This window comes from Drosophila serrata, unplaced genomic scaffold (assembly GCF_035046125.1).
Source record: "Drosophila serrata isolate PLE 108 unplaced genomic scaffold, ASM3504612v1 contig_228, whole genome shotgun sequence".
NCBI classification, from domain to species: Eukaryota; Metazoa; Arthropoda; class Insecta; order Diptera; family Drosophilidae; genus Drosophila; species Drosophila serrata.
In genome coordinates this window covers 872251-893688 of record NW_028257126.1, presented here as the reverse complement: position 1 = coordinate 893688, position 21438 = coordinate 872251, and the positions used below count along the sequence as shown (strand labels likewise).

Below are 21438 nucleotides of genomic sequence, written 5' to 3'. Positions count from 1 at the left end.
TCCTATGACCGCTGAAATTAATCAAAAAGTGCAATCAGTCCTTGAACTCACTCGGGAACTTTCTGTTGTCACTTAATTATAATACCTTTACACCCTGTGGGTGCCGGTATAAAATTAATTAAAAAAAAAAATATGACAACAAAGCAACAATAAAATCCAATTAAATACGAAGCACATACATAAGTGAGTGCACGGAATGATGAAAATTAACAAAATAAAATCAGAGGAAATGTTGATTAATAATTAAGTAAAGCGAAAGCTCAATAAACAAAAGCTTTCATTGCTTTGATTTCTATGGCAACAATGCAGTAAAGGGGATTTACATTGATACTATTTAAATATGAAAAGCACCACAAAGGTCGTCTATAAATAACGAATCTAAAAATTTCAAGAAAATGTAAACCAACCTACAACTCAAAGGGATAACTAAATGAAAAGAACAACATAGATAGAAATCTATTTCTAAGAAGAGCAGGCAAAAACCAAAGGCTAATAAGAACGACAACGAGGGGAACAACATGAACCTCGGTGCAGCTTGGTTGGGTTGTCATCTGTGTGTCGGACACAATGGCGTTGTCGTTGGCATTTTGACATAGGGCCCTTTGCCGCCCACATCATCTGCATCTGCATCATCCTCATCCTCATCCTCATCGCCATTATCGCCACCCATGAGATTGCCATGAATTTCAAGAGCATCGCAATAAGCCGCCGCACAGCAGCTAGTTGAGGAGGACTCAGCCCCAGCCGAGGAGCACGATTCAGCTTCGCTGCAGCTGCCTGAGCAGCAATCATCGGTGGCATCCCCGCAATTTGGACAGCTCTTTGAATTCCGCTTATTGCTGCTGGAGCTGTGTTTCATCTTGTTGGTGCTGCTGGAGCTGGAGCTGGCCAGGGACAGGAGCAATTTGGCCGTGGAGGGTGGTGAAGTGGGTGCCTGGGGGCGTGACTGCTGCCGTTGACAATGACAACGATGATGATGATGACGATGACGATGAGGAGGATGTGCGGGGCCTGGCTTAGCCTTGTACTGTTGCTGCTGTTTCTGCTGTTTGTTGCGCTTCAGTTGGCGCACACTGTGAGCCTGGCGATTGTTGCACATGACACTTCGGCGGCAGGCGGCATAACGGGATAGTTCCGGCTTCTGCTTGGCCTCCTCCGAATCTGCCTCATCGTCCTGGCAACTGTCGTAACATTTGAAAGTGGCAACTGGCTGGCGTGGCTCCTGTTCCGCTGGCTCCGGCAATGCTTTGCCGCGACAATGACCACAGCAGGGACAATCGCAACTTGTCTTGCCACCGGACTTGTCCGGCTTATCATAATCCTTTCCTGCACTGCCGTACAGGCTCCACTCCTTCAGCTGCTTGAGGATTTGTCCCTGCTCGGCCTGCGAGAGCTTGTCACAAGGTTTGCTGCTGCCATGATCATCCAGGGCCGAAGTGGATCGCGATTTATTCATGTGGGTCGTCGGAAGGAAGTCCTTGTTGTCATTAAAGTAGGCCGCCATTTCGCGGACCTTTCCTTGACCGAATGGTACCTTCAAAAAGCGGGGACTGAGATTGGCATGGCTGCTGGCTCGTCTGCGACCGTTAGCCGATAAAGAGGTGGTGCTGCTGGGAATTGTTTTGGTTTTTGTGGAGGTGCTGGCACAATATCGATTGCTTGTATTTACAGTAGAAGGAGGACGTGGACGGGTGGTGCAGGAACTTTCGATTTCACACACACTAGGAACTTGGATGCTGACAATTGGGGCAGCGTTGACCACTCCGGCTGACCTTTTGTGCGACCGCTGGGTGTTGAGCTGCCGATGCTGACCAGGCGATTGATTCGGATTTTGCCGGAGCAGCGGCATCCGTTCGATGGACTCGCTGGATGAGCGCTGGCTGTTGGAACCGGATCCGCCGGAACTGAAGCCATCCGCAGAGCAGTTTGTGGCTCGCTTGCTATTCAGCTCCCGGCGTATCTTTTGAATCAGGGGCATCCTCTCTGCCTGCTGCTCGGTCATCAGGGACTCTGTTGACGAGGCCCCAGCTGCCAAATGGCTGATAGCGTCGTGGGTATGGTATTTCCTATCGATTCCAGTTGCTCCTACTCCCGACCCGGTGGCATCTTCAGCTTCTGTCTGGTCCAGATCGAAACTGACCGTTTTGCGGTAGTTCGCAGCGGGGTTTCTCTTCACTGTGGAGGAGGAGCAACTGGAGCTGGCCATGCAAGGTCTTTGTTGCTGCTGCTGCTGCTTTTCCTCCTCCTCGTCATCTATAAAAGGAATCTCATCTGAGTGAGCCATGGATGCGATGCCCTCCTCATTCAGCGGCTGATGAGCATCGCTGTAGGCGGCAGCGAAATTGCCAAACGACTCCTGCGAATCTTTGGCGGCCGGCTCGTCCTGGTACTCCTCAATATAAATGGAAGGCGGCGGCGTTCTCCTCAGCGGTCGCATGGGACTAAAGTGGGTAACAGAAGGAGCCATCGAGGGAGGCGCATGGTGATAATAACCCCCCGACTGATGTTCATTCGCCAGATACAAACTGCTGGCCGATCTTGCAATGGGTCTGGTATCCCTGTACCGTGGATCAATGTGCAGCTGATGGCCCAAGGCGCACAGCTCCTCCTGCAGACAAGAGGCGCTCAGTCGCCTAACGGGCGGCGAGGAAGCCCGCATGCAGGCAAAGGACTCACGACGACTCCTATTAAGACTATCGTCCGAGATGGAGTTGCTATAGTAACGAGCCTGCTGCTGGAACGAGGAGTGACGACGCTGCTGGTGACCCGGACTCAGATGCTGAAGAAAATTGCTGGCGCAAGCCTCTAGCGGACGGAGCAGCATGGGGATGGGTTGGTTGGTTACTTGGTTAGCTTACGCAACGTGAGTACGGTAGAGTAGAGTAGTGAGTGAGTATCTTGGATGAGTGTGTGAGTGAGTGAGTTGAGTTGAGTGTTCTTAGCGTCCTACCCAGCACCTGGAGTTCGCTCTAATGTGTGTATTTTTTGTATAGACATGTGTGTGTGGTCCCCTACTGAAGGGAGCTACTCACCACGCTGGATGACGGGGCTGGGCTGCTGCAGCAGAGTTGCTAATCCATGGTAGATGGCACCTTGCTTGGCCACTTCCAGGCTGACCACCGGACCCGTTCGCACCAGGTAATCGGCAGCCCTACAAGAGACGCACAGAATTATGTTGTGACCCTTAAGGGAACCCTTGATCGATATTCCTACCTCTCTTGGGTGATGCCTATAAGACTCTGACCATCGACGCGCAGCAACTGATCTCCGGCTTGCAGACGACCATCGGCATCCGCGGCTCCACCCGGCACAACGCTCTTGATGTAGATTCCCAGTTTCTCCTGGCCGGCACCCTTGGCAGCCACTATGGACAGGCCCATGCCGTTGCTGTTCTTGTGCAGCTTAATGAGCTGCAGCTCTGGCTGCGGGAGCTTAGAGTTAGACATTGCACTGGAACTGCGGGCCTGTAGGAAAAGGATTTAGTACGTTTCAGGACTCAGGAAGCGATGACCTACATTGAACTGATGCATATAGACCGTCCAGAGACCAATTGACGTGGGCTGCGCCGCCAGCCGGCACATGCCCTGCTGCTGAAGCGGATTGAGGAAGTCGACGAGGCCCGTTGGTATACCGCGCACCACATCGCAGCTGAATCCATCGTCGGGTAGCAAGAGCGCCAAGTGCAGCTCCGGCGACTCTTCCAATCGCACCTCCCGCCCATCGGCGCGGGTTAGCTCGTCCGCCACCGATTCGGCCATTCGGATGGCCGTGTCGACCAGATTTCGTGGGAGCTTCTCTTGCTGCAGCAACGCGGCCATTTGCAGAGAGTTCAAGCGGAAGCAGGAGCAGGCCAGTTGTTGGATTTCCTCCACGGAGGACTTAGGAGCCTGCAGAAACTGGGCGCACTGATTGATCTTTGCCAGATGGCAGTCAGCGGCCAATTCCAGTCCCTGCCGCTCCGCCCACAGCTCAAGCAGCTGCAGTCGCTCCGTCATAACCTTGCCCCAATCGCCCGTGCACATGTGAGAGTTGGCCACAATCTGGAACGGATAAGTTAAAAGATTGAAATAAGCGGATCTGAAGAAGGAGGTCAAGGCCATTCGAAGGCCGCTCACCGTATTGAAACATATGACATTGATGTAGTGAAACAGTTGGGAGAACAACTGGATCGTTAGAGCAGCATTCACGCGGCAACGTCTTAGCAATGCCATCGCAGAACCCAAGACGGTCAGCACCAGACCCGCCGCCGAGTCGTGATCAATGTTCTCGGAGAGAAACTGATTGAGGGTCTGTGAGAGCTCCAGCCGGAAGCAGTTGACCAGATTGCGGAACGCCGTCTGCACGGCCTCGGCCAAAACCTCCTGCGCCTGGACGCTGAACGCGCTAATGTGGCGATCCGACTTGAGGAAGTGCAGGAACTCCGAGCTGTTGGCCATCCAAAAGGCCAGAATTCGCGGATCCGTGTACTGATCCTGGACGACGCTGTAAACCAGATTGGCCACATGGTGCAGGAACATGGTCAGCTTGTGGGCACGCTCCGTGGGCTGCAACTCCGGGCGGTAGTGGGTGGAGGCTCGATATCTGTCACAATTAAGGGAAAAACAACTGTTTTGAGTTCCACTCTCTTGATGGTATGAGTTAAGCTGGCCATTCCAGTCATTCCAGCCATGTCACCCCATTCGTATCTATTGATTTTCACGCCTGTCAAATGTCAAAGTTCCCTGCTCCCTCGTGCTTCTGCCTGACCACTTTCCGTTTCTCATTTGCCCCGCATCCCGCTGTCAGAACACATTAATATTAATAGCTCACAAATTGGGTCAGCAGCCAAGATAAATCATCATAATTGATAATGAATTGTTGATACTGGCTGCTGCTGCTGCCTCCGAAGCAGGAGGGGCGAATGAACAAGTGCCCTCTGGAACATGTCGATCCACTTTGTGTCCGAAGTCCGGACATTTGTCAGCTGGCGTAAGCTGCTTTCCTTATCTTCATTCGCCTGTGTCCGTGTCCGTGTCCATGTCCTTGTCCGTAGGGCCTTGTTTAATGAAGCTCTGATTTTGGAATTGAAATGTAAATGGATTCATCGAAGGACAAATTGCCAAAGACAACCACCAAGGGGGTTGAGAGTCAAGTCGAGTCAAGCTAACCCATTAATCTATCTGTACATAGACGTATTCGAAGATAAATGAAATCTGTGGCTTCCCTGCTTACATTAAATTAATTATTGAATAAGCTGCTGTGCAATTAAGTGCAATATATAATCCATTTTAGAAAACTTACTAATTGGTTTACATGAAATGCACTCTAATTAATTATAAATTCTGTCAACGGATTCATTATAAATACATGTTTAAGCCCTAATCTTTTTAAATTGTAACACTTATTTTTTACGTTCACATTCAAGTTTAAAGCATTCAAAGAGCTCATTCCTTTAAACATTAAGGAGATTATGAACAACGAAACATTTAAACAACAACTAAAGCCGAGCAAGCGTTTCCTTACTCTTAATATGACATGCTACTCCCCCAAACCCACCCAAAAAACCACCTGGTAAATTACCCACCTGGCACACAGGTAAAGCGAGTAGACGGGTGCCAGCTTAAAGTGCGGAACATTCACATCTAGCTCACTGATAATGTGACGCAGAAAGAGTTCCTGATGCGTTTCGGGGAACTCGAGGACGGCCGGTAGAATGGGTTCCTGTCCTTGGGCATCGCCGGAACCGCTGCCACCTCCCGCCATGAGGCCGGAGCCCGGCATTTTCGGGGACCTGTGTTCATCACAAAAAAGGGTTAATCGATATTAGTAGAGCGCACGAAACAAAGGATACAACAGAAAATTAAAGCGGTTAGGAACAAATTAAACTGCTATTGTTTAAAGCGCACACAAAAAATATATATAAAACAAAAATAAAATTCAGACAGTGAACATGTTTGCTTCATGATTGTGTGTGGAAATTTTGTGTTGGCTTTCCTGTTCTCATTAAAGGGGAAGACTCTTCAGAGAAAAAATATACTGAAATATTATTATAATGAACAGCGAGAGTCGCTCGCAGCTTACCGATCTTGACTGTTGGAACCACCTGACTTCAAGCTGGAAATGGACTTGGTTTCGTTCTCCAGATTACCCTCCAGACTCTGGCCGTCATAGTTGCCCGAGTTGATGGCCTGATCCTGCCCAGCTTTGCTGTCCACAACGTCTCTCAGCGTGCTGCTCAGCGGATGGTCACTGGAGTTGTTATTATTGTTGTGGTACGCACTTGTCGATTGATTCGACTGCTGATGGTGATGGTCATAGTCGCTCTTGTGGGTCTAAGGATTAGCAGATTTAACATGTAGAAATTATATAAAGAATACGCTTAGAAAATACCCACCGAACTCAAGGCTCCATCCTCGTCGTTCCAGGATCCCGGGGAAGTGGGTGAGCGACTGCCGAGTTTTCCAAGTTGTTGTTGTTTTCATCGTTGTGGTTCAGGTGAATGGAGTGTGTGTGTGTTCGTGTGTGTGTGTGTGTGTGTGGGTTGTGTGCAAATTATTTTGCATATTTGTTGGGTAATTGTTGTTGGTTTTTTGTTGGTGAGTGCATGAGATTAATGTTTTTACACAAACAATAAAAACAAACAACACGTAACGAAACAGAAACGAACAGCACAAAAGGCGTGTAAATAAAATAAAATAAAAAAACATACATAAATATGAATAAATGCGCAAAAAAACACCACCCTCAAATAAATATTGCCGAAAATTCCTAAATGTCTCTCATCTGAGGTGAATTAAATTGTTTTACATTTACATCTGGCAAGCAGGGTTAAATGGAAATGCTAATGCCTAGCTATTCACAAAGTTAATATGTGGGTCCTTGTAAAGGCATGGCCTCCTCCTTCCCTTTGCTAAAATTCTCAGCATGAGAAAACTGTCCCTTAAATTCATTTTCTAAGAAAACTTCAGAGTATATACATTTCTACTAAAGTTAATTAGGCTTGAAAAGAACTAATTTCTGTGTCTGCTTATAGTAAGAACTAACTAGTAAGAAACGAACATTTTATAAAAGTAATTAATATGTAATTGGTTCAAGTATTCGTATGAATTCCTAAAGTATTCTTTTGCATTAAATTCCGGCTCATAACACTTTATTAATATTAAACCAAAATCGAACTTAAAAACACAATTGCTGACAAAGCTTTTGGCGCAAGCGTAGCATACGTATTTTGCACAAAATAAAACAGGACATACTCCTTGGAGACCACATCTAACTCACCTTTCGTAGAGGCAGGCGGAGTCCAGTTGGGACTGCGACAGGGCCAGGTTATAGCGTCCGTCCGTGGGCGAGTCCAGGAAGCGGTACGAGGCCACGCGTCCAAACATTACGACGGAACCGTTCTGTAAATGACAGATACACATATGAATTAATTACTCCCTTAAATATATGCTGAGATGTGACGAGGGTTATAATGGGTTGAAAACCGTTGCAAGTGATTTAATTAAATTATTATTAAGTGCGGTAATTATTCAGATATTTACACAGCTACCAACCAAGGGAAGAGTGAAGTGGAGTGAAGTGAACCGTCTGACAGATTCTGGGGCACTGTGGCAGCGATTGGGAATATTTCGGGGCGTTTCGAAATCAAAACTGCCGCACAGAGACGCCCCTCTCTGGGGGGAGATTCAGCAGTTCGAACCGAAACGAGATTTGTGTTAATTTTTTTATGTTTTCGTTACCGGCTATCTCTGCTCTGAGCGTGTGAGTGTGCGTTCGTTTGCGTTTCCCCCTAATGCCTGATTAGCTCGGGTGAAGGCATCTTTGACGCAACATATAGATTTTCATTTGCATTATTCTTTTTTTTTTTGTTCAGGTTCATCGAACCGCAGCCAACCCCAATTTGCCAATTGAAAAAATAAAAAGATAACAAAAAATAAAACGAAGCTGAATTAATTCCATGGACAAACATAAGGAAAAGGACAGAAATGACAGGAAATCCAGAACAGAAAATGCACAAAATGAAGAAGAATTTCCCTTCCTTAGCCAGAGATATAATCCCTAAAGACAGTTTGAGGTTATTGCCGCGGCGCTTCAGTTTCATTCCAGAGATAGGGAAAAGCAGAAGTTTTTTCCTGTTTATTTGGTTTCAAATTTATCAAGCGGAAAGTCAAAAACAACAGAGGGAAAAGCTTACACAACACAACGCACTGGCGAATTCGCTGTTGTGTTGTGTTTTTCGTGGCTTTCCCTCTGACTTTTCCGCTAATGCGTGAGAACGCCGAAAGCCAATTTGATTCATTTCCCCCAATGTCTCTTAACGTTTTGTTTGTGTTTCCGTTGTGTGCCGAAAAGTTGTCAAAACAAAAGATAAATCAGCGGCGACTCAAAGCCATTGGGACACACACACACAACACACGCCTTGCTGGCTTTATTGCCCTTTTCCAAACTCAAACTCAAACTCAGAGTCGATAATGAACTTGAAGTGCAAATGAATGGGAATTGAAAATTCCGACTGAATGCGGCTCAAGTTCGTCGTAAATGTTTGTTTTCGAATTCTGTCAATGGTTTTACACATTGTATACAAGGCACTGGCATTATTTTAGAAAAAGTCGGGTTGTACTTCCGACTGTTGGATTATTTTGCTATTTATATATAGGTAGATTTATACCCCTTTAAATTAATTAGTTTAGTTTCACCAAGTTACTAGAGTTAAATGAATTACTTGTGACTTTGTCCAACCCCAAAGTGTAAATCAATTCCAAGGCTCATTTATCTTGCAGCTGATTCCATCGAAAAGTGGGCCCCATAAACGCTTGACTAAGCCAGGACGATTATTGGATTGGACCTTCTCAGACAGCCGAGCCATGAAAATCCCACGACTTTAAAGGGGAAAGGACAAATGACAGGCGAGTAGAGCTTTAGCCAGGCTTTAAGCAGTTTAAACTTCAGGCGGGTCAAGGTCGTTTTTCGTTGCCAAAAACTTTTCCCTTGAAAGCATTGCCTGCTGCTGTCAAATTAGGCAAACATACGCAAGCCTCGGGTGACGCGCAAGAAAATGTAACTAATTAAGCTGAATTATTCGCAATTAGTTAATGGAAGAGATATAGTTGGAAAGGTCACCCTAAGGAGTTCACATTAGTTGTGAATCGTGGGGAAAATCTTGGTTTTAATATCATCTTAACTAATCAAAAGAAGGCAATATACATGTGTAAGTTTTTATAGCATCAAAAGTGAATATTATTAAATACTGTGAATATAGTGATATCTGGTTATCCCTATACATTCCCTCTACTTACATGCAAAATTGTCGGCTGACTGATGTGGTGGCCATTGACAAAGGTCAGGGCATCCGTGTGCAGCGGGGTCACCGTGCAGACGCCTTCCAGCAGCGAGATGAGGCAGTGCCTCGGCTGGATCGAGGGTCCGAACAGCTGCAGGCAATTGGTGTTCGCCGACCCCACTTCCACGGGGTCGCTGCCCAGCTTGATCCGCCGACCGCCATCGCCGCTGTGCGTCACCTCCACCAGGACGGGACCCTCGCGATCGCCGGACATGTGGTTGGCCCCATTCGAAGCTCCCAGCGGTTTTTTCTTGCGTCTTCGCGGCTGTGAGTCCGCCGGCCGGCGTCGCACATGGAACATGATGGAGCCTACAAAAAAAAAATATAAGAATTAAATATTATCATGAGTCACGGTTTCATTTCCAAAATATTTACTTGCTATGTTCATAGTAATATATTTGTAGTACAAGAATTAAGGGATTTAAATATAAACAATATAAAGAAGATCAGCCACAGCTTATTGAGACGCCTCTTGTCTTTTGCGCCTCACTGGGAAGTGCAGTTTAGGCTGAATGGGCAAAATGTTAAGTCTCTGCCATAGAAAATGGATGATGATTAGCTCTACAATCGGTGGAAAAAATATTGGGTATGGTTCAATCGAAATGAAGATAAACAAAAGCCCAGGGTTTACCCTTGCTGTTTGTAGCTAAAAACTCTATATAAGTATCTATATTTTGTATAAAATATTTATATATATCATGAATTAATTTATTCATAGTTTGTTTCTATGACAAATATATGGTATAGTCGTCCGAATTAAAAAAAAAGAACAACAGATAATTCTTAGTAGATTGTAAGAATCAAAAATGTATTTACACTGTATGATATAAACATTCTGACGTACCTTTTTTCAAATTATTCATTATCTCCATTAAAAATAAACTTAATGAAAGGTTTCATCTATAAAGCTCTTAAAATAGGAGATTATTTTCCATAGAAATGGACATACTGACGAACGCAGGAATATGTCCTAATCGATTAAAATGCCCTTTTTTACTATGTTGTAAATATGACTTAAATTTTGGGTATCGCATTATTATTCACCCTTTTAACTCAAATATTTTATTAAAAATTTTATAAATTTATTAATAATCACACCGTTCTCAATAAAATTAGCCACCAGTGTTTGAATCTCTGAAACGCTCTCTGAAATCTCCCTCAATCCCATCCCATCGCATCGCATCGCATCAGTTCGCGTCGGAAGAGACAAAAGCGAAATAGAAATTCCGAAACAGAAATCAAATTCGGGCTGCATCATCAATTTCAGTCTCGATATTAGATGTTCGTTTTGCGAGCCAGCGAAAAACAATCAACTATGCTGGATCAGGGGTCGAGTTTGGGATATACCCTATACATATCCAGAGACTCTCAGTGAGACTGAACTGGATGACTGACTGACTGACTGACTGACGGACAGTTCAGTGGCAAGTTTCTGCTCGCTGGTTCTTTGGTATGAAAATTACAACATTCGAAACTTTGCACAGAGACGACAGCTGCAACAAAAATCAGCAGACAAACACTCGCATAACCAATCTGAAGTCTGGAATAAATTACCAACATGTATAGTCAACTAGATTTGTGTAGTACAGTGTGCACTGTTAAAATACAGAAATTAATTCTAATATTAAAGTAATATAGATTGAACCATTAAGTTTTCCCAAATTCTTAACAAGTTGTTAACTATTCCAACTTTAGATTCGGATACTGCACTTGTAATCCATTTTTTGAGTACCTTCCAGTGTCGAGGAAAATTGTAGTTCGCCAAAGGTGACTTTTTACACTACCTTCCCTACCACCTCATCTGGGATGCTGCTGCTGCTTTTACTGCTTCTACTGCTGTTGTGTATTGTACAGAATGCTTAACGAAGCATGCAAAATGTGATGGCAGTTACAGTAGCAACACCCTCTAGCCCCCTAACCCTCCAACGTGCCCCACATTTCCTCCCCTGCTTTCGGGCAAATTGCAGCAGTTGATGGCAAGATGCAACACCAAACTTGGCATGTGCCAAATGCTTTTGGGCAATGCAAGCTAAATAAGGCATGACAGGGGCGTGGGATGTGCAACTTATTAGACGTGGTGTGAGGGGATGTAACAAAGGGGATGGAAACCCGAGGGAAATCTAGCCATGCTTAAAAAAACTTCAACAAAAAGAAATTCGAGCAAACAACTACAAGAACAACAATCGCCAAAAGATCAACAAAATGTAACAAAATGGAACACAACACAACACAACAAGAAACATAAACCAAATGAATTGTATTTCTATTGTGTATAATACCTTTTTTGCGAAACCAAAAGTACCACATCTGTATTTCTGTGCTTTGGTTGTCGTTCTTTGGACGGACTTATTATTAATATATGGCTTACATACACCACACATGGCTTAGAGGGGCCGGGCTTTGTTTTTGCAGGGTTTTCCCCGTTGCGTTGTGGAAAACTTTGCGGCAACTTTTCTGGGCGCGCACAGAATAATCAACTCAAAAATGTGGGGGTGGTGTCAAACCGAACGAACACACAAACGAAAAGGCACTCATCAAAGCTTAAGCAAGGGAAGCCAGGACAACACGAACACGCTGCGTATACTTGATGTCGAGTGAGTCTTGAAAGGGATGACTGAATAATCTCCATGTTTCGGATTGCAACTTGTTCAGAGTTGAGCCGAGGATAGTTGATAGTTGTTGGGTTTGTCCTGTGGCTTAAGCGGAAGCGAATGGAGTTGATCAGGGATTATGAAAACAAAACTTTATGAATTTTACCAAAAGTCTGTTAAAGTAAGCTCTTTGTTTACACTCTGCCTGCTCTTCAATAATGCTTTGTTTCTAATAATAAATGCAGTATAAGTAGTAGTAGTCGTACAATAGCAATACTTCTTCAAGACAGCTCTTCCATTTAATCAATATTAACCAAATTACCCAAACTCTAATACCTGAGGCAACTTTCTTTTCCAACTGCCACTGACAGCTCCCAATAATCGAGTTCAGCAGACCAACTAATTTATGGCTAAGCTATGCACGAACATACAATTGTAAATCAATCAGTAAATGGACAAGTTCGACACCGGCGGACAGGTTGTTCGACCGGCAAATGAAGTGGTGCCCCTCATTTCATCACTAGTCATGCATATGAAAAAAGGACACGAGGTTCTTGTATTTCGCTTTCACTTTAAACAACACTCGAGAAAAACAAGTTGAAGAGAATGAGGTTACCTATGTGTAAATACTTTTAATTGGTGTAAATTATAAGTTAGTTCCGTTCTCTTTTACATACAATTTAAAATATATCATTTAATAATATTTATTCTTCACTATAGCTTCATTCACTTGTTTTTCCCTCTGTACTTGTATCTTAAATTCCAGCAAGTAAGCGAACGAAAGCAAACAACATTGCGTCCTTGGCAGTTGACATTTGAAAAAGCGGCAACGAGGGGGCATTGATAAAGTGCAGAGCCAAGCGGAGGGCAGAAAAATCATTTTAATTGTTCCGACTTGGTAAAAAGCTTGGTCGGAGCAAAAGGTAGAGCCAGCGCCCACTCGATCCTTCACCGGCAGCATTGTGGACACAAGGAAACGAGTAAATTGCAAAAGGCATCAAAGGGAGATGGGGCGAGTGGGTGGGTGGTTTTCGGGGCGTGGACGACCGGGCCATGAAATTGATTCGGCCAACAACGTGCCAGGATCATGTGCGATGCCTCCAACTGTCCTTGTGTATGGCCGTATGCACGTGCATAAGTGCGAATAAATTGGCAACAGAGAGAACAAAGGGGGGAGGCAGTAGGTAGGTGGAGCATTTTACAGCACTACAAAAGCTCTACAGGAAAATGTGGGGGGAGGGGGGTGAATGCTGGGAAATTGCATAACGAGTTGAGTGACTGGATAGGTAACCAACCGACCCCCCCCCCCATGTAGCCCGCAGGAGTGTGGCCAAAGCCACCCGCTCAATCCCAGCTCCCTGCGACCGATCCAGACCAACCGACTGACCATCATTGTGTGTGCATGCGTCGGGAAAAGTGGAAAAGCGGGCCACCAGCGTTGGGCGCATTAATTTTTATTAGCGCAGCTTGCCCTAATGGCCAATGCGATTAGAAGAAGGGAGCCCAGGCCTCAGGCCCCAGGTCGACTTTGTTAGGAAAGCGGCATAAATCAGAAGGCAGCCCCCTCTCTCTGCTCATACCCTCAACAAGAAGAAAGTTTAATGAAAATAACACAGATTTCATGGTAAAATATTTAAGTACCTCCATGTCTGATAGGAATTCCTGTCACTGTTACAAGTATTAGCAGTAAACGTATATTTAAGAACTTTTCAAACTCGTTACTCATAGGGTACTCAAGGGTATTATTACTAAGAGCCAACAGAGGATGCAGAAGTGGAAATCTCGGATCCTACAAGTATGTGGCTTAACCAGGTAATAGTACACCTGCATTCAGCACTGTTTTAAGTTTTTCATAAATTTGAATTAACCAAATGCTTAAATTACCAGACTTTAAGCAATCGGTCACTTTCAACCGTAAGTTTTCTACTTGTTTAATTAGTAGTCTAGTATTGCCATGACAAAAAAGTTGGCTTTAGTTATACACCTTTCAAAAATCAGAACAAAATTTTAAAAGGAGACTCAAACTGGAAAACTAAAATTAAAAACAAAGTAATAAAGAGGCTATTTCACTTTTATTGCCTAAGATTTTGCTGATAACGTTGGGTTAGTAAATACCAATGGATAAACATAAAGATTTTGTTTAAAGGCCGAAATGTCTTTAATATTTGCAGGATCTTCGGTACCCAAGAACTTGATATTTATTTTTCCAGATATTGCCCCAGAAATACTGTGATGAACCACATCCAATATGCCCGCCAAGGATCCCGCCTGGCTGTCTTCGGATCGGTAACTCTTTCCCACAACCTGCACTGAAAGTTTTCGGAAGTTATTCTTTTCGTAGTCGTGGAGGAAGTCTAGGACATGCTTCTTTGACAAACTGTTAATCATCTGTATTTGCATTTCCACCCGATTAAAGAAATATTCCCTGGTTACGATTTCACTCCAATTTCGCATAACCTCCTCGTCCAAGCTGGTGTCTCCCAGCCGTTTACTACTCACGAGAGAATTTCGAAGTGCCACAAATTCGGCATCACTCATATTGGAAACCAACTTGGACATTCCACTCCGGAATGTCTCGATGCGCTTCTCCACGAATTCAGCCGTGTGCTTGGTCTCCTGCGTATTAATGGTGATCACGAAGGCCATGATCCCGTAGCCTATGCGCTGATAGATTCCCAAGCTGTAACCCAACTGCTCCTGAGTCCTTAGCTGGTTAAAGAGCGGCTCCTCGGTAATCAGCTCGACCAGATCCATCAGACACTCCAACTGGGTATCACAGGGACCCACTTGGTAGTAGTTGGTAACGATCGTATTGGTATCGTTCTCGTTGAGGGCTCGGGCACGCAGGAAATGTGTCCCCAGAGGCAATTGCAGTAAGCTGTTGTCTAGAGAAGACAAATCCTCAATCTTTTCGCTTTTATACATCGAAATAACTTTATCCATTAATTCCTGGGCCTGGTCACTTGTGAAGTTCCCCTGAATGAGACCCTGCACATACATTTTCTGGGCGAAATTTTCCTTAAACTGTTTTAAATTGTCTATGGTAATTGCATCAATAGCCTCGTATTTCTGTATCATGCTAAAGTGCTTCTTTTCTAGCAAGCTAAGACGCAAGTCGAGGTTCAACGCGTGTCCATTGAGAAGAGCATTGAATATTTGACGCCTTTTTAGCTCCTTAAAGGATTCCACTTGGGCCGGATCCAAATTGATATTTTGCATCACTTTCAGTATTATTTCCACCAAAAGCGGCAGCTTTTGATTGAAGCCACTGACACGCAGAACCAAACCTTTGTCGCCGCTGTAGAGACCATACGTTAGACCGGCTTCCAAGGCTGGATATAATTCTTCAGCTATTGCAAATTCCACCAAATAGGTGAAGAGCACTCCGAGAATATAATTTTCCACATTTTGCCGCACAAGTGGCGTGATAAAGTACAGATTAATATACCCCTCGGGCAGCTGGAAGATGTTGTCCTGCCGGAACCACAGCTCACATAAATCATTCTTCACCAAAGCCTTGGGACTTCGCGAAATATACGGCTGTCCGGATTCCTTCCAGTGCAGCGTAAAGTCGGTGGTTACAAAGGGATTGGGTTTGGGAAAAGCCAGTTCATTCACCACCGGCGGCTTTTCCCACATAGTTCGCCATTTCGATGGCATCGGAATCGTCTTGAACTGGGTTCCGAACCAAGGTTCTTCCTGATCGTACTCGTGGTTCTCATACGGGATGTGTGATGAAATCATTATGTTAAAATTAAATGCGCTCATGTGATCTTTGAAAAGCTTCAAGTCCGCTTCATTGTACTGAAAGTATAGATCTGATCCAGTGAGGACATCTTTCGGTGGCAGGTAACTGAAGTCTTCGACAATATTTTGAACATTGTCCATGGAGGGCACTTCGACTTGAAATCGAAAACTATTTTTGGAAATTTGCTGAAGTTCTTCGTAGTGGGCCGGGAGCTCTGAGCTGTTATTCAGCAAGTTAACCCATGCAAATGTGGCGCCCAGCACCTCGTCCAAGTGCTCGAACCCATCGTCTGTGAGATATATGGATATGCTGAACAAGGAGTAGATCGAGTTGGTCTCGAAACTACCTCCGCCCACGCCTGCTCGGACGCTCATGCACCACAGACGCCGTCGGAGATAGGAGCACAGGCTGCCCACTCCCTCGTAGCCAATGAGCTGTGCAAGGAAGGAGTCCGGCTTGCTGCGGTAAAACTTCTTCATTGGCGGCAGCACCCATGTCAGTTCCAGCTTGCAGACATCTTCAACGGGCTGCACGAGGAGTACGTCTTTGAAGAACTGCTCCTGAAAGGCGGCTTGGTAGCCGTACATGGACATGTCGGGAGCATTCTCTTCGCTTCTCTGTATATCTCCGCAATGCCGTAGGAGCATTTCTTCTAGTTCGTCCAAGGGCTGCACCGATTGAATCGACACTATCATGCGGTTAGACCCGTAATGCTTTCGAAAGAACGAATGCAGTTCCTTGTGCAACGTGGCATCATCGACTTTCTCCTGAAGAGATTTCAAATTACCCCAGCTGAAGGTGCCATGTGGATACTCCTCATTGGCCAAGCTTGCAAAGACCTGGTCCCTGCGGACCTCGTCCCGCATGTGGGTCTGCTCGAACTCCGACTGCAGGGCCGACCTTTCACGCTCCATTGCATTGGGAAGCATCAGTGGGGCCTTTATTAAATTCATAAAGAGGTCCATGGCCTTATTGAGATGGTCCTCCTCCACTTCAAAGTAGAAGCACGTGTGCTCATTCTCAGTATGCGCATTACTGAAGCCCCCGCTCTTGGTTACAAATGCGTCAAATGCGTTCTCAGCTGGAAACTTTTCAGAGCCCATGAAGATCATGTGCTCCAGGAAGTGGGCCAATCCCTGAAACTGCCGCGATTCACTAAAGGATCCCACCGTCACAAGCACTGCGCAGGCAGCTAGTTTACCCTGAAACGGCTCCAGTGAGGACCCCATGCTGGCATCACTGGCTTCCGGCCGGACCTCTACCGACTTGGGATCCGATATTAGCATAGCCCGAAGTCCATTTGTTAGACTCAATGCACGATACTGTTTCTTATCCCCCTCCGATTTATCGGGTGGATCATAATATTGCTCCACTGTACTCATGGCAACTTTCTGACGAAATAACCATCTTTGCAGTTGTTTGGTGAGTAATCCTAGTCTGGTTAACGGCTTCAGGCACATTCTATATGTAGATTTTAAACCAATAATATAAATACTACCAATATTAAACCCTTTCTTACATTTCTCACTGCCACAAGGGATGACTTAATATCCTGGGACATTTTTCATAAAAAATGACTATTAAATACCCAAATATTCGTCTCAATTTTGATATAACATTGAAAGCAAATGTGCTATTGATTAGGTCTATGAAAGTAGGTACTTATTGATATCAAACTAAAATCAAAAACCAACAATATTTGCTAGTTAATAACAATTTGCCACAAGATCAAACGAATTTCCAAGCATTTAAAGTTTTACAAAATCTCTTTCGCGGAGAATTAAATGTGCAGCCCGGACAACGGACTGCTATTTCCATTACGCTGTTTTTAATTAGTCCACCCAACTGCAAAGGCGGAAAGTTCCTGAAACTTGGCAGCAGGACGAGCCGAAGAATTTAATTAAAAGTGTAATTTGTATAAACAAAAAAAGGAATTCCTTTTTTTTTCGTTCTGAATGGAACCAACTTTACAATGCTCCGTTGAACTGTTAGGAGTTGCAAAGGGAAAAACGCCCTTTTATTTGGCCTAATTGACTGAGATTGATTTTACCAGCAGCAGCAGCAGCCTGTGCTCTCAAATTAGCCAAATTAGTCGTAAAACGTGTCGACTTTAACTCTGGAAACCAAAGAAACCAATGACGCCCACATCTCCTCTGCCCAGGCACGTCGACATAGAAAACTCAAGCCACCGGACCGCACTCTCGACCACGGAGTACCCATGCCCGTCCTGCCATCCGCCTTCTTGCCCCACAGATGGGTGCTTTTCACGTGGCGCAAATTAAAACAATGAAAATTTAATGAGCCAAGTTTCCCTCTCATACAAGAAGTTTTCCTCCTTTGACCAGGAACAGGCTGGTCAGGCTCGGGTCCTGAAATGGACAGGAGACACGGAGCAAAAGTTGAATCCTTGTGTAAGCCTCAACAAGCATTATATAAACTTTACGATAAATACTATAGAAAAATGTTGCAACAGCTAATGGAGAATGTTGCTCTGATGGCTCAATTAAAGCCTTAAAGGATGCAATTTGAATTTCAAGGGAAATTTAATTGAAAAGTTTGTTTAATAGAAAATTGAATTTTACACACGACTCTTACAACTATGTGTAAGCTTGACAATGATGCCTGGATAAATTTTCTACAGAAATCTATTGTACTTCTTATATTTTAATATAATTCATTTCAAATATTTACTAATTATATCTAAAAGGTATCGTTTCCCTTCAAGTGAAAAATAAATCGTAATCGATGCTCGAAATCTAATTATCTTTTTGCTACTCATTGCGCACATTTAACTCCCCATTCCCGGGATTTTAACTCATCCAATCTCCTCTGGCGCTGGACGGTATTTCGCCATTCAAGTCAAGTGCTGCCCAAGGCGGCTATCACCATTTTTGCTAGACAATTTGGCAACAGAAACAATAAAAATATAATTGCCACACTTATGCTGGAGATGGGAGCGCGGCTCCTTTCTTTTCGAGGCTCCAAGATAGCGGAAAAATAAAATACTAGGGGGGAAATGTTCAGGAATGAAATCACAACCCGAGGAAAATGGACGAAAGGAGATGGGAACTGAGATTGGGGCTGGAGGTGGCAATGGAAATGGAGGTGGAGATTGAAAGGAAGAGGGGCTGATAGCTTGATTGGATTTTGCAGGCTACTCGGGGACTGTGAGTGAGTCCTTTCCTTCCTTTGAGTAAACGTTATTCATTGAAAGGGGAATGCCAATGGGATTTCAAAGAGTGTGACAAGAATAAAAAAAATATATACTCTGATATTCAAGAGATTTTTAATTGTTTCCAATGTATTTTCATAGGTTGAGATTTGTTAAAAATTATATTTATTTAACTTGTCGGAATTCTGTTTAAAATACATTAGTTTATTGTACATTTCTGAGCAGTTTTCAAGTACCATATTATATTATAAATAAACTTAACATTTGTATATAAAATCCAACGAATTAATCCAAATCCAATGAGATATATTGTCGAACACTTTGACTTTTAGAGAATTTCAAAATCGGCTTCCCTTTCGGTGGACAAATTCACGATTTTTTCGGGTTTATGCGTTTCGATTTGTTGGCTGTCGTGTGCAGCATTGATGACGACAGACAAGGCAGGAGCTCATGTCCTGCGAGTCGCGTCCTTGGGCTGACCATTGAAATGAAATGCCCCAATGGCCGGCACACTCACTTACACACACACACACACACAATGGCCACATACACCACGGGGAAAAAAGCGTTTAGCTTTTGTAAATAACTCCTGAAATTTATCGATTTTTGTCTGTTTGTTTTGGCCGGGCTCTCGGCTCAGGAACCGAGCAACCGCCAATGGGACAGGCTCTTTTCCTTTACCCAATGTATACATTTATATTTGTGTCGAGGGTTCCCCAAAAAAATAAAAAAAAATTTAATTTTTTATATGACTTTTGCGAATTAATGGCCTGCCTCGAATGCCTCTCTCACTCTCCCTTTCAAGGGAAAAAACAAGCCAGGACAAAAACGTGTGAAAATTCAATTTACGCGCTAGGGAATGCAGCGACAAAAGTATATAAATCGAAATCAAAATACGGCAGACAGCATGAAAAAAGCGAAATTAAATGAAATTGAAATTGCCATCCAATTGAAAGGAGAGAATTCACTCACGCTCACTCACAAAACGACACTTTGAAACCAACCGCAGAAACGGCGCGCGGTTGAAAATCGCCCGAAAAAGGCGAAGATTAAATTAATCTTTCACAATAATGTATATATTTTTTTTGTTAACCAACTAACCGTATGGCAACGCAGGCGATAGGGATCGGGCGGCAGCTGCCAGGCGCCGGGCGCCCACAACAATGCGTTGACAGCGCGCAAGGATAACTGAGAGCACACTGAGCGTATGAGCAATGCGGCAATGGCAGCGTCAGCGGCAGCGGCAGCGGCAAAGCCAAAGTCCTTCGCTGACTAGCTCACTGTCGGACTGAGTGCGTGAATGAATGAATAAGACACGAAAAAATCCAGCAAAGAATGCAAACTATAAGTTGATCGACTAAGATGATACTCATTATTAGGAGGAAAGGTTATTAAAGAGTGCTCTACAATTAACTGGTGTTCGTGAATTCCTTAAAAATGTGTCAGAAAGTATGTATTTAAAGTGCATAAATTTAAACTCTTTTAAAGGTTTTTTTACTCCTACTTATTTGCTAAACCCTAGTTCCTCAGACAGTAATCAATAATCAATCGTGAGAGGATCGCAAATCAATTAATTCAAACTTACAAAACACTAACAAAGTTATATAATATTAATATTAAAATTAATAGCATTATATAAGATATTAAACAATATTTAAATATATTCTCCGAAATGTATTTGTGAATATAAATATATTTCTATATCGTGGCTTTCTTCCTGTGCCAGAATTACACATAAATTGAGTATATCCTTTCATTAAGGGGTACACCTACAAACACACACACCCTAAAGCAGCCATAAAGCAAGCAGAGTAAATTATGGCTGTGTGGGTGAGTGAGTGGTGTATAAAACAACATTTAGTTTACAATGTTTTCAACGGGTGAGCTCTCACTGAGCGTGTGTGTGAGTGTGACTGGGTGCGCTCGAGTTTGAGCCTGGCTGCTGGTGTTAGTGTGTGCTTAAGTGCGTTTACTTTTGGTCCTTTGCATGACACACCAGTGCCAGGCACTCACAGCAGAACACAGCAGCACTGCCAGTAGCAACTTTCCGCACAGGATACAGAATGAGGAAGCACTGACTCCCACACACACACATCCTTTGTATACATCCGCATTCGCATCCACATCCGCAGGACTCGCATCCAGCTGAGAGATAGATACATGCGACCAGGACAACAAAGTGAACGCGCTGGGAAAAAACCGGACAGTCCGGGGAAAGACGGACGAGGTCACGGTCCGCGGTCTGATTCAGTTGGGTGCGATAAGCTGATTTGAATGGCGCAGCTCAGGAGCTTTCCGTGGATTCCCATTCGGATGCAGTGAGTCATTGAAAATGTATTTTAATTTAATTACAATTTAAAAGGAATCAGCGAACCACAGGCAATGGGCTTTCTATAAAAGGACATTTGTGAGGGTCTGATGGCATGGATTCTTGTTAAGTATTAAGTAATGGTATAATGCTAATTGTCTTTCAATTGTAATACACGATAGAATGGGTCAAGCTAAGGAACTGTATATAAAGATATAAAGATTTAGTCTTTTACTTTCAAATATGTAAGGAAAGAAAATACTTAGGCTGACAATCCATAAGCGTAACTAAATGTTTAAC

At 44.0% G+C, this 21438-nt stretch overlaps 2 protein-coding genes and 1 long non-coding RNA gene across 19 annotated transcripts in view; 1 reads left to right on the top strand and 2 right to left on the bottom strand.

Annotated features, from left to right (window-relative positions):
* cno (adherens junction formation factor afadin) overlaps window positions 1–21438 on the bottom strand; it is a 54847-nt gene that overhangs the window by 6285 nt on the left and 27124 nt on the right. For 5 of the 17 annotated variants that reach the window (XM_020957605.2, XM_086829975.1, XM_086829972.1 and 2 more), the window contains 9 exons: window positions 9276–9628; window positions 7258–7379; window positions 6374–6428; window positions 6061–6311; window positions 5564–5770; window positions 4116–4581; window positions 3516–4040; window positions 3214–3464; window positions 3033–3151 (listed from right to left, as the gene is read on the bottom strand). In XM_020957605.2, the coding sequence (XP_020813264.2) occupies window positions 3033–3151; window positions 3214–3464; window positions 3516–4040; window positions 4116–4581; window positions 5564–5770; window positions 6061–6311; window positions 6374–6428; window positions 7258–7379; window positions 9276–9628 (2349 nt within the window). Of the gene's footprint in view, window positions 1–524; window positions 2806–3032; window positions 3152–3213; window positions 3465–3515; window positions 4041–4115; window positions 4582–5563; window positions 5771–6060; window positions 6312–6373; window positions 6429–7257; window positions 7380–9275; window positions 9629–11598; window positions 12016–19931; window positions 20121–21438 lie in introns of those variants that run through there. The other 12 variants (XM_086829976.1, XM_086829977.1, XM_086829974.1 and 9 more) reach the window with 8 other exon arrangements.
* LOC147644137 (uncharacterized) lies at window positions 13869–14342 on the top strand. Its single transcript, XR_015271005.1, has 2 exons — window positions 13869–14013; window positions 14082–14342. It is a non-coding gene; the product is annotated as an uncharacterized LOC147644137 (long non-coding RNA).
* LOC110188056 (nardilysin) lies at window positions 13964–17317 on the bottom strand. Its single transcript, XM_020957606.2, has 2 exons — window positions 17178–17317; window positions 13964–17119 (listed from the first exon to the last, which is right to left on the bottom strand). The coding sequence occupies exon 2, from the start codon at window positions 17116–17118 to the stop codon at window positions 13990–13992; it is 3129 nt and encodes a 1042-aa protein (XP_020813265.2). The 5' UTR covers window position 17119; window positions 17178–17317; the 3' UTR covers window positions 13964–13989.